General features: G+C 47.1%; 1 protein-coding gene across 1 annotated transcript in view; it reads left to right on the top strand.

The window, feature by feature from the left end:
• LOC132385207 (A disintegrin and metalloproteinase with thrombospondin motifs 8-like) overlaps positions 1–2310 on the top strand; it is a 42010-nt gene extending 39700 nt beyond the window's left edge. Inside the window, exon 8 of the mRNA XM_059957121.1 lies at positions 762–2310. Coding sequence (XP_059813104.1) covers positions 762–1500 — 739 coding nt within the window. The 3' untranslated portion in view covers positions 1501–2310. The remainder of the gene's footprint in view (positions 1–761) is intronic.
• Positions 2311–13151: the final 10841 nt, after the last annotated feature.

The raw sequence follows: 13151 nt of genomic DNA, 5'->3' as shown, positions 1-13151 counted from the left end.
GCATGAGCTCATCATTGTTAACAGTTGCATCAAATTCAACTTCCAGAGGTTAGATTTATTTGTCACATGCACAATGAAACGTACAATGAAAGGCATCATTTGCATCAACTCAAATTAGTGAGGACTGTGCTGGGCAGCCCACAAGTGTCGCCACACTTCTGACACCAACATAGCACGCCCACAACTTACCCCTTAACCAGTACGTTTTGGGGAAATGGGAAGAACCTGGAGCAGCCGAAGGAGACCCATGCAGTCATGGGGAGAACGTGCAAACTCCTTACAGACAGCAGCAGGAATTGAACCCCTGTCACTGGTGCTGTAAACCATTATGCTAACCACTACACTACCGTGCCACCCCAGAGACTGAAGGCCATCTTTCATGCCCTCTTCATACCTAATCCTTACTTGTGTCTGAACTGTATTTCTTACCTTGTGTTATTTTCTTGTTCAAGTATCACCCTTGATACACAGCACTGTGGCAGATAGGAAGCCTCGACAACGGGTAGATGCTGCCCAACACAACACCATAGATGCTGTCTGACCTGCAGAGTTCCTCCTGCACTTTGTGTTTGTTTCCAGTATCTGTAGACTTTCTTGTGTTTATGTATTTATATTCATTGAATTTTTTATTTTTATTGTGCTCTTTATCTTGTATTTTTTCGTGTACTACATCAGATCCAGAGTGACAATTATTCTGTTCTCCTTTACACTTGTGTACTGGAAATGATGAATGCATTAATGGTGTGGCTTTATCTTCCTAGCTATGGCTACAATGACATTGTTACCATCCCTGCTGGAGCCACCAATATTGATGTCAAACAGCGAAGTCACAAAGGAGTTAAGCATGATGGGAATTACTTGGCTGTGAAACTGCTGGATGATACATACATTCTGAATGGAGACTATTCTGTGATCACAGTAGAGCAATATATTCCATTTGGAGGAGCTATTCTCAAGTACAGTGGCTCTTCGACCACACTGGAAAGGATTCAGAGTTTCAAGCAGCTGCGGGAGCCACTGACAATTCAGTTGTTGTCGATCTCTACCGATGCACTGCCTCCCAGGGTGAAGTATAGTTTCTTCATCACCAACGATGTCTTACTGAGCAAGCAGAAAGCCAAGTCAACCAAGAAATCTCCTAATGCCTTCAAGCAGGCCATCATCTCTCAGTACACTCCCGGAGAGTGGTCCGAATGTTCTCGCAGCTGCGGATCTGGTTGGCAGAGGAGAAACGTGGAGTGTCGGGACAATGATGGCAACGTGTCCTCGGTCTGTAACAAGGCATTGGGGCCAAAAGGCATCAGACCCTGCGCTGATGTACCATGCCCACTTTGGCAGCTGGGCTCCTGGTCCTCTTGCTCCAGAACCTGTGGTGTTGGGGAGAGAAGACAGAGTGTGTTGTGTGTTGAATATACTGGCAAAACCACGGAAGAGAATAAATGTGACCCTTCCAAACGGCCCAAGCCCATGACGGGGGAGTGCTTCCTGCAGGAATGCTAAATGTGGCTACATTTTCTCAGTGGAAAGCAACATCATTAAAAGCCCGTTACTAACTGGATGCAAGCCTGTTTAGTTCCAGATTGTGGTAGGCATGGGTAAATGAGGAAAATGCACTAACTGACTGAATAAGGTCAACCATGTAGACTGGTTTGATGTAGTAAGGTAATAAATACCACGGGTTATCTCCTTTTTGTTGTTTTCCAGAAAGCTATCTACCTCAGTGATGCTAAGAATGTTGCCTTTCACAAGTCAGGCCAACATACTGTAATTGTTTCATATGCTGCTGTCCAGTCTTAACTCTTGACAAGTCGGCCATTGCAAGGGCGACAAACCTGTAATCATATTAACTGTAATTTAATTAAGGTACTGTCTGTAATAGTTTAATATAGTACACCCCACACAAGAGTGTGCATTTTATAGAAGATTTTAATAGCAATTCAGATGTAGCATTCCAATGTTGTATATAGTGTACCTGAAGTGTCATACCTTCAATGAAGGAGAGTAGGTACTTTTAAGCTTCCTTTCAAAGCTATTTATTTTTGTACAGGTTTTATTTTCACATTGTTTTATTTTAAATAGATGCTGCTGGTACAACCCAAGGGACGTGTTTTCCTCATTCATAGAGTTGCTTACTTTGTGCTCCTGTGTAACAAATAATAAGAATTCAGTCAAAGTGGGAGCTAATTAAAATCTGCTCAATATTTTATTTTAAAAATATTATAAAATCTTTGTATGAACATTGCCACCTTAGTACTGCAGAATTTGCTTTGTCTACAGCCTTGTTTAACCTTGCACAATAAAAGGATTTTAACTTCCAATCTAACTCCTGTCATTTTGATTATTTCTTAGACTATTTTTGTTTTTGCCTCTCTGACATCTTTATTATCCCTGCTGTTTCATTTTTAAGTGGCACACACAAAATGCTGGAGGAACTCATCTTCCCACTGTTTCCTTAACAATCTTTGCTTGTAACACAATCACAAGATTGGGCAATGCTGGAAATCCAAAGCAATACATAAGCAAAATGCTGGAGGAACTCATCTTCCCACTGTTTCCTTAACAATCTTTGCTTGTAACACAAACACAAGATTGGGCAATGCTGGAAATCCAAGGCAATACACACACAAAGTGCCGGAGGAACTCAGCAAATCCAGCAGCACCTATGGTCAGAAGTAAACACAGACAGACAGACATACTTTATTGATCCCGGGGAAATTGCGTTCTGTTACAGTCGCACCAACCAAGAATAGTGTAGAAATATAGCAATATAAAACCATAAGAATAGACGTTCTGGGCTGTGACCCTTTATCAGGACAGGAAAGGAAGGCAGAATAAGAACGAGGAGGAGAGGAAAGAGTACAAGTTAGAAGGTGACAGGTGAGACCAGCTGAGGGAAAGGTATGTGAGTGGGGGAAGGGGGGTAAAGTGAGAAGTTGGGAGGTGAGATGTGATTCCATCACATCCCTTTACCATTTCCACCTATTCCATCCCAGCTTCTGAATTCATCTCCCCTCCCACAAGCACTCATCTTGCCCCTCATTTGGTCTCACCCAGCATTTGCACAACCTCTTGTGTCCATGTCACAAACAAAGGCTGTGAACGAAACACTGGTGAGATGGGAAAGATATGAAACAAAGGGATCCAAAGTGCAACTTCTTCAGATGGATGGAGGTGAGTATATGGAATGAGCTGCCAGGGATAGTAGTTCTTGCAGATACAATAACACCATTTATAAGGATAACAAACAGGGCAAAGATAAACAGGCTTTTTCCACTGAGATTGGCTGAGACTAGAACTAACATGGGTGATGGGTGAAAGGTGAAATGTTTGAGAGCAATATGAGGGGAATCATCTTCACTCAGAGGGTGGGTGAGTGTCTGGAAAAAGCTGCTAGCAGAAGTGATGTGTTACTCTGGGTTTCCAGCATCTGCAGAATCTCTTGGGTACCAGTTTAAAATTATTAGTCATTTTCAGTTCTTATTTCATACAGATTATGCAAAATCCTTGTTTTTAAGCATGTCAACATAAGCCATGAATTTGGACAAGTTTCCTGAGGAGTTGGCTTTGGCTGTGGGCAAACAGGCAAAGCAAATATACACTTAGTGGCTATTTGATTAGGTACCTCCCGTATCTAATTAAACTGGCCACTGAGTGTATGTTTGTGGTCATCTGCTGCTGAAATCCATCTACTTCAAGTTCAACATCTTGTGCATTCAAATATGCTCTTCTACATGCCAATGTTGTAACACGTGGTTATTTGAGTTACTGTTTCCTTCCTGTCATTCTTGAACCAGTTTGGCCATTTTCCTCTGATATCTCTCATTAACAAGGCATTTTTGCCCAAAGAGTTGTCACTCACTAGATGTTTTTTGTTTATTTGTTGCACCATTCTCTGTGAACGGAGACCGTTGTGTGTTAAAATCCCAGATCAGCTGTTTCTGAGGTACTCAAACCACCCCAACAGTCACTTAGATCACATTTCTTCCCCATTCTGATGTTTGGTCTGAACAGCAACTGAACCTCTTGACCATGGCTGCATGTTTTTATGTATTAAGATGCTGCCACATGATTGGCTGATTACATATTTGCATTAACGAGCAGGTAGACACAATACAGTAGTCACTGAGCATAAATGTTAAATTTCTGCTGCAGACAATGCATCCAAATGCAAGTTTCCTGAGGGCACAGGTACTTGGCTGTGGACAAACAGGCAAAGCAAACCTACAGCATGTTGGAAGTTCAATTAGTGAACCGTTCGTTACCTACTGGACCCGAAGCCATAATAGTAATAGCATGTCAATGAAGGAGTGACTATAAGACAGTTCCTTTGTCAAATTTGTCTCAGTATATTTCTTCCATTTTCCTTCAGGCAGTCAAAGATCGAACTGCAATGCCAATAAAGCTGTGCTAAGCCAAGAAAGTGAAAGATAAGCTACTCTTGGCTCTTGCTGACCAGTTATAGTGCAGTCACATCTATCAATAGGTGGCTTACCCACTTTTAAAATTTGGTCTTACTGCTGCTTCCTTTCCATCGATGCTGCCTGACCTGCTGAGTTCCTCCAGCATTATTATAAACTGTTTCCATCTTCATGCTTATCAAAATGTCTTTTAGAGTCATCGAGTCACAGAAACAGGCTTCTCAAAGGAGTATTAATCTGCATAGTCCAATCGACCTGCACCCGGATCATAGGCCTCTATGCCCTTAACCCATGTTAGTTCCAGTCTCACCCAACCTCAGTGGAAAAAGCCTGTTTGTACTTTCTCTGTCTATAGGCCTTAAAAAGGTGGTTATTGTATCTACTTCTACTACTCCTTCTGCAGGCTCATTCCATATACTCACCTCCATCCATGTGAAGAAGTTGCACTTTGGATCCCTTTGTTTCAAATCTTTCTCATTTTACCAGTGTTTCCTTCACAGCTTTTGTTGGTAACATGGAATCAAGAGGTTCTTTTGAGGCTAGATATCCAGAGTAATACACACAAAATGCTGGAGGAAACTCAGCAGGTCTGACATGGAGAGGAATAAAGAGTCAACATTTCAGGCTGAAACCCTTCTTCAGGACTGAAAATAGACAGTAGGTGCAGGAGTAGGCCATTCGGCCCTTCTAGCCAGCACCGCCATTCACTGTGAGGATCACACACAATCATACACAATCAGTACCCCGTTCCTGCCCTCTCCCCATATCCCTTGACCCCGCTATCTATAAGAGCTCTATCTAACTCTCTCTTGAATGCATCCAGAGACTTGGCCTCCACTGCTTTCTGGGGCAGAGCATTCCACATATCCACCACTCTCTGGGTGAAAAAGTTTTTCCGCATCTCTGTTCTAAATGGCCTACCCCTTATTCTTAAACTGTGGCCTCTGGTTCTGGACTCACCCATCAGCGGGAACATGCTTCCTGCCTCCAGCGTGTCCAATCCCTTAATAATCTTACATGTTTGAATCAGATCCCCTCTCATCCTTCTAAATTCCAGTGTATACAAGCCCAGTCGCTCCAATCTTTCAACATATGACAGTCCTGCCATTCTGGGAATTAACCTTGTGAACCTACGCTGCACTCCCTCAATAGCAAGAATGTCCTTCCTCAAATTTAGAGACTAAAACTGCACACAATACTCCAGGTGGGGTCTCACCAGGGCCCTGTAGGGCTGCAGAAGGTCCTCTCTACTCCTATACTCAATTCCTCTTGTTATAAAAGCCAGCATGCCATTAGCTTTCTTCACTGCCTGCTGTACCTGCATGCTTGCTTTCATTGACTGATGTACAAGAACACCTAGATCTTGTTGTACTTCCCCTTTTCCTTACTTGACTCCATTTAGATAGTAATCTACCTTCCTGTTCTTGCCACCAAAGTGGATAACCTCACATTTATCCACATTAAACTGCATCTGCCATACATTTGCCCACTCACCCAACCTGTCCAAGTCACCCTGCATTCTCATAACATCCTCCTGACATGTCACACTGCCACCCAGCTTTGTGTCATCAGCAAATTTGCTAATGTTACTTTTAATCCCTTAATCTAAATCATTAATGTATATGGTAAACAGCTGCGGTCCCCGCACCGAACCTTGCAGTACCCCACTGGTCACAGCCTGCCATTTCCAAAAGAGACCCATTAATCACTACTCTTTGTTTCCTGTCAGCCAGCCAATTTTCAATCCATGTCAGTACTCTGCCCCCAATTCCATGTGCCCTAATTTTGCCCACTAATCTCCTATGTGGGACTTTATCAAAAGCTTTCTGGAAGTCCAGGTACACTACGTCCACTGGCTCTCCCTTGTCCATTTTCATAGTTACGTCCTCAAAAAACTCCAGAAGATTAGTCAAGCATGATTTTCCCTTCATAACTCCATGTTGACTCGGACTGATCCTTCTACTGCTATCCAAATGTGTCTTAATTTCCTCTTTTATAATTGACTCCAACATCTTTCCCACCACTGACGTCAGGCTAACCAGTCTATAATTCCCTGTTTTCTCTCTCCCTCCTTTCTTGAAAAGTGGGACAACATTAGCCACCCTCCAATCAGCAGGAACTGTTCCTGAATCTATAGAACATTGGAAAATGATTACCAATGCGTCCACAATTTCTGGAGCCACCTCTTTAAGTACCCTGGGATGCAGACCATCAGATCCCGGGGACTTGTCAGCCTTCAGACTCAACAGTCTATCCAAAACCGTTTCTTGCCTAATATAAATTTCCTTCAGTTCATCCTTTACCCTAGTTCCTTTGACCACTATTACATCTGGGAGATTGTTTGTGTCTTCCTTAGTGAAGATAGATCCAAAGTACCTGTTCAAATCATCTGCCATTTCCTTGTTCCCCATAATAAATTCACCCGTTTCTGTCTTCAATGGCCCAATTTTGGTCTTAACTATTTTTTTGCTATTCACATACCTAAAGAAGCTTTTACTATCCTTTATATTTTTGGCTAGTACCTCATTTTTTCTTGGTGTATTGCCTTTTTTGTTATCTTCTGTTGCTCTTTAAAAGCTTCCCAGTCCTCCAGTTTCCCGCTAATCTTTGCTATATTATACTTCTTCTCTTTCATTTTTATACTGTCCTTTACTTCTCTCGTTAGCCACGGCCGCCCCTTTCTCCCCTTAGGATCTTTCTTCCTCTTTGGAATGAACCGATCCTGCACCTTCTGCATTATTCCTAGAAATACCTGCCATTGTTGTTCCACTGTCTTCCCTGCTAGGGTATTGTTCCATTGAACTTTGGCCAGCTCCTCCCTCATAGCTCCATAGTTCCCTTTGTTCAACTGTAATACTGACACATCCGATTTTCCCTTCTCCTTCTCAAATTGTAGGTTAAAACATATCTGTGGTGAACTACATATACCTGTCTGGACACGCCCCTCTGCTGACTGCTCCTGTGGCTCCTCCCACAGACCCCTGTATAAAGGCGATTGGAGGCACTGCTCCTCCCTCAGTCTCAAGGATGTTGTGTGGTGGTCACTTGCTGCTAATCGTGGTCTCTTGCAGCTAATAAAAGCCTATAGTTCGCCTCCCATCTCCGAGAGTTATTGATGGTGCATCAGTTTTATTAGCTGCAATTTTAAAACATGGAGAACATTTTACGACCAGATAAATTGGACATTGATCCTCAATCTCCCATTGCCTTTGAACTTTGGCTTGCATGCTTCTAATCGTACCTGGAAGAGATTCGCGTGACTGAGCCTGCTATCATGCAGAGAGTTCTCCTCTCCAGAGTCAGTCCGCGGGTCTACTCCCTAATCAGAGACCTGCCGACCTACCAAGGGGCACTGGACGCTCTCAAAAGACAGTACCTGTGGCCAGTGAACACCGTCTATGCAAGACATCGCTTAGCGACGTGGCGGCAGTGGGCCGGAGAGTCGAGCACTGAGTTTGTCCAGGCCCTACAGACACTCGTGCGGGCCTGTGACTGCAGGGGACTGATGGTGGAACAGCATGCGGAGCTCCTGGTATGAGACACCTTCGTTACAGGGATCAGGTCAGTGTACATGCGCCAGCGGCTGCTGGAAAACACTGATCTTACCTTACAGTCAGCAATCGAGCTGGCCGACATGTTGCAGGCTGCTCTGCACAACGCTGACGCTGTCCAGCCGCCGGTCCCATGGACGCTGCAGACCCCGCCGGCAATTCGACCACAGCTGCTGCCACTCACGAGTCCATGAACTCCCTGCAACCCTCCAACGAATCGACCACGGCAGGTGCCAGTCGCAAGTCTGTGCAGTGTTACTTCTGCAGACTCGAAGAGCACCCCCGAAAGTGCTGCCCAGCCCGAGAAGCTACCTGCTCCGGCTGCGGAAAGAAGGGCCACTTCGCCAAGGCCTGTAAGTCCAAACCATGAGCGAGGCCGAGCAGTGCCGCATGCGAGGCATGGGGGTGGACATCTTGGTCGCCGCCATCTTGCCTGCCCACCTCGTGCAAGGCATGGGGGCAGCCATCTTTGTCAGTGCCACCTTGCCACGCCTCTGACCCACAGGTGCTTACTGGGCACAAAGACAGCGATTCAACTCTGGCCTCTGTAACCCTTGACCAAAGCGCCCCACACCAGCTTGCAAGGTCAATGATGGACATCCTGGTGGAGGGGTACAGGACCAGCTACCTGTTTGACACGGGCAGCACTGAGAGTTTTATTCACCCAAACGGTGCAATGCTGCGGACTCGTGACACGGCTGGTAAGCCAGAGGGTCACCATGACTTCTGGATCGCATTCCACAGACATCCAGGTGGGTTGTGTAGTGACATTGGTGGTGCAGGGCACAGAATATCAGGACTTTATGTTACTGGTCATGCCTCAACTGTGTGCCCCTGTGCAATTGGGGCTCGACTTCCAGAGCCACCTGAAAAGTGTGACAACGGAGTATGATGGGCCCCTCCCACCACTCACTGTCAGGAATCCTCAGTTTTGTGGGACCTCATCACATACCCCGCTACCGACCACACACACACACCGACCCACACATCCCACCCAGCACCATGCCAACAGCCGCGCTACAGACACCACTTGCAGCCTCTCCACTCTCAAGATCCCTCCCCCACCGCTGTTCGCCAACCTGACCCCCGACTGTAAACCTGTGGCAACCAAAAGCAGGAGGTACAGCGCGGGGGACAGGGCCTTCATTCAGTCGGAGGTGCAGCGGCTGCTCAGGGAGGGGATCATTGAGCCAAGCACAAGTCCTTGGAGGGCCCAGGTGGTCGTTGTTCCAAATGGACAGAAAAATAGGATGGTCGTGGACTATAGTCAAAACATCAATAGGTTCAGGCAGCTTGACGCGTACCCCCTACCCCGCATCACGGATATGGTCAACCAGATAGCTCGGTACAAGGTGTACTCGACCATAGACCTGAAATCCGTTTATCACCAGCTCCCCATCCGCCCAGAGGATCGCCCCTACACCGCCTTCGAGGCGGCCGGCAGGCTCTATCACCTCCTGCGCGTCCCCTTCGGTGTCACAAATGGTGTCTCTGTCTTCCAGAGGGAAATGGACTGGATGGTGGACCAGTGCCAACTGAAGGCCACATTTCCCTATCTGGATAACATCACCATCTGTGGTCACGACTGGCCGGATCACAACACCAACCTCCAACGATTTTTCAAGTGGCCAAAGCTCTTAACCTCACCTATAACAGGGACAAGTGTGTGTTCGGAACCACCCGACTTGCTATCCTTGGGTATGTCATGGAGAATGGAGTCATTGGCCCTGACCCCGACCGTATGCGCCCCCTGTTGGAACTCCCTCTTCCCACCACCCTCAGAGCCCTCAAACGATGCCTGGGCTTCTTTTCCTATTACGCCCAATGGGTCCCTCACTACGCAGACAAAGCCCAAGTCAAGTCCACCGCATTGCCCCTCTCAGCCAAGGCCCACGCGGCCTTCAGCCGCATTAAAGGGGACATTGCCAAAGCAATGATGCATGCGGTGGACGAGACCATTCCCTTCCATGTAGAGAGTGACGCCTCCGACTTCACGCTGGCTGCTACCCTCAATCAGGCAGGAAGGCCGATAGCATTCTTCTCTCATGCCCTTCAGGGTCCTGAAATTCGGCACTCCGCAGTGGAGAAAGAAGCCCAGGCCATAGTGGAAGCTATTAGGCACTGGAGGCACTATCTCGCCGGCAAAAGGTTCACCTTGCTGACCGACCAGCGCTCAGTTGCGTTCATGTTTAGCAAACATCAGGGCAAAATCAAAAATGATAAAATTTTGCAGTGGAGAATGGAACTCTCCACCTACAACTATGATATCCTGTACCGGCCTGGAAGGCTCAATTAGCCCCTCAATGCCCTATCCCGGGGAACGTGTGCCAGCGTACAGCTTGACCGGATATACGCCCTCCATGCAGATCTTTGCTACCCGGGGGTCACCCGATTTTACCATTTTGTGAAAGCCCGGAACCTGCCTTACTCCCTTGAGGACATCAGGACGATGACCAGGGACTGCCAAGTCTGCGCTGAGTGGAAACCGCACTTCTACCATCCTGAAAAGGCACAAATTATCAAGGCCACTCACCCTTTGAGTGACTGAGTGTCGACTTTAAGGGCCCCCTTCCCTCCACCGACCACAATGTCTACTTTCTCAACATAATCGACGAGTACTCGCGGTTCCCCTTTGCCATCCCCGGCCCTGATACCACTGCCACGTCCGTCATAAAAGCCCTGCGCCAGCTTTTCACTCTGTTCGGATATCCCTGCTATATCCACAGTGATAGATAGTCTTCCTTTATGAGTGAGGAGCTGTGCCTGCTGGCTAGGGGTATTGCTACTAGTTGGACCACGAGCTATAATCCCCGGGGAAATGGACAGGTGGAGAGGGAGAATGCCACTGTGTGGAAGGCCACACTCTTAGCCCTTAAGTCAAAGGGATTGCTGGTCTCTCGCTGGCAGGAGGTCCTCCCCGATGTGCTCCACTCCATCCGCTCCCTGTTATGCACGTCCACCAATGCCACCCCTCATGAGCGACTCTTTTCTTTTCCCAGGAAGTCTGCCACTGGTAGGCTCCAGTACAAGCTGTTCTAAGAATCCATCTCGGAGGCACTCCACAAACTCCCTTTCTTGGGGTCCAGTACCATTCTGATTCTCCCAGTCTACCTGCATGTTGAAATCCCCATGACAACTGTATCATTACCTTTGCGACATGCCAATTTTAACTCTTCATTCAACTTACACCCTACATCCAGACTGCTGTTTGGGGGCCTGTAGATAACTCCCATTAGGGTCTTTCTACCCTTAGAATTTCTCAGTTCTATCCATACTGACTCTACATCCCCTGATTCTATGTCCCCCCTCGCAAGGGACTGATTATCATTCCTCACCAACAGAGCCACCCCACCCCCTCTGCCAGTCAGTCTGTCCTTTCGATAAGATGTATATCCTTGAATATTCATTTCCCAGGCCCTGTCCGCTTGAAACCATGTCTCAGTTATTCCCACAACATCGTACTTGCCAATTTCCAACTGAGCCTCAAGCTTATCTACTTTATTCCTTATACTTCGTGCATTCATATATAATACTTTTAATTTGTTACTCCCCTCTCCTTTCATATCAATTCCCATTTCACTTGGCCATACCGTATGATCTCTTCTTGAGCATTCTACTCCATTGATTCTGTTGTCCTTTTTAAATTTTTGTATTTTCACTTTCCCTTTAACTCCATCCTTATATTTCCAGTTCATCCCCTCCCCCCCACTACTTAGTTTAAACACATCAATGTTGCAGTGGCAAACCTGTCTGCCAGAATGCTGGTCCCCCGTCTATTAAGGTGCAACCCGTCCCTTTTGTACAATTCATCCCTACCCCAAAACAGATCCCAGTGGTTCAAGAATGTAAATCCTCGTTTCCTGCACCAGTTCCTCAGCCACACATTCAGATCCATTATCTCCCTGTTCCTGCCCTCTCCTGCACGAGGAACTGGAAGCAAACCAGAGATAACCACCCTGGAAGTCCTGCTTTTCAGCCTTCTTCCGAGTTCTTTGAAGTCCCGCTGCAGAATGTCCTTCCTCTTCTTCCCAATGTCATTTGTGCCAACATGCACTACCACTTCCGGCTGTTCACCTTCACCCTTGAGGATTCCCTGCGATCGGTCCGTGACGTCCTGGATCCTAGCACCAGGGAGGCAACACACCATCCTTAAATCTGGCCTGCTGCCACAGAAACCCCTTTCTGTACCTCTTACTATGGAGTCCCCTACTACCATGGCTCTTCCTGATGTCTGGGTCCTCAGCTCTGCTTCTGCACCAATTTTCGGCTCGCAGACTTGTCCACCTCTCAGACTGGCAGTATCTTCTGTCCTGACAGTTTCCAAGAAGGTGAACCTGTTTATGAGAGGTACATTCCCTGGGGTCTCCTGTACTTCAAGCATCCTTTCCTTCCTCATCGTCACCCCCTTTTGGATATCCGAACAGAGTGAAAAGCTGGCGCAGGGCTTTTATGTCGGACGTGGCAGTGGTATCAGGGCTGGGGATGGCAAAGGGGAACCGCGAGTACTCGTCGATTATGTTGAGAAAGTAGACATTGTGGTCGGTGGAGGGAAGGGGGCCCTTAAAGTCGACACTCAGTCACTCAAAGGGGTGAGTGGCCTTGATAATTTGCGCCTTTTCAGGACGGTAGAAGTGCGGTTTCCACTCAGCGCAGACTTGGCAGTCCCTGGTCATCGTCCTGATGTCCTCAAGGGAGTAAGGCAGGTTCCGGGCTTTCACAAAATGGTAAAATCGGGTGACCCCCGGGTAGCAAAGATCTGCATGGAGGGTGTATAGCCGGTCAAGCTGTACGCTGGCATACGTTCCCCGGGATAGGGCATTGAGGGGCTAATTGAGCCTTCCAGGTCGGTACAGGATATCATAGTTGTAGGTGGAGAGTTCCATTCAGATCCATTATCTCCCTGTTCCTGCCCTCTCCAGCACAAGGAACCGGAAGCAAACCAGAGATAAACCACCCTGGAAGTTCTGCTTTTCAGCCTTCTTCTGAGTTCTCTGAAGTCCCGCTGCAGACTGTCCTTCCTCTTCTTCCCGATGTCATTTGTGCCGACATGCACTACCACTTCCGGCTGTTCACCTTCACCCTTGAGGATTCCCTGCAATCGGTCCGTGATGTCCTGGATCCTAGCACCAGGGAGGCAACACACCATCCTTAAATCTGGCCTGCTGCCACAGAAACCCCTTTC

The sequence above is a fragment of the Hypanus sabinus genome, chromosome X2 (assembly GCF_030144855.1).
Source record: "Hypanus sabinus isolate sHypSab1 chromosome X2, sHypSab1.hap1, whole genome shotgun sequence".
Lineage (NCBI taxonomy): Eukaryota > Metazoa > Chordata > Chondrichthyes > Myliobatiformes > Dasyatidae > Hypanus > Hypanus sabinus.
This window is presented reverse-complemented; position numbering and strand designations above follow the sequence as displayed.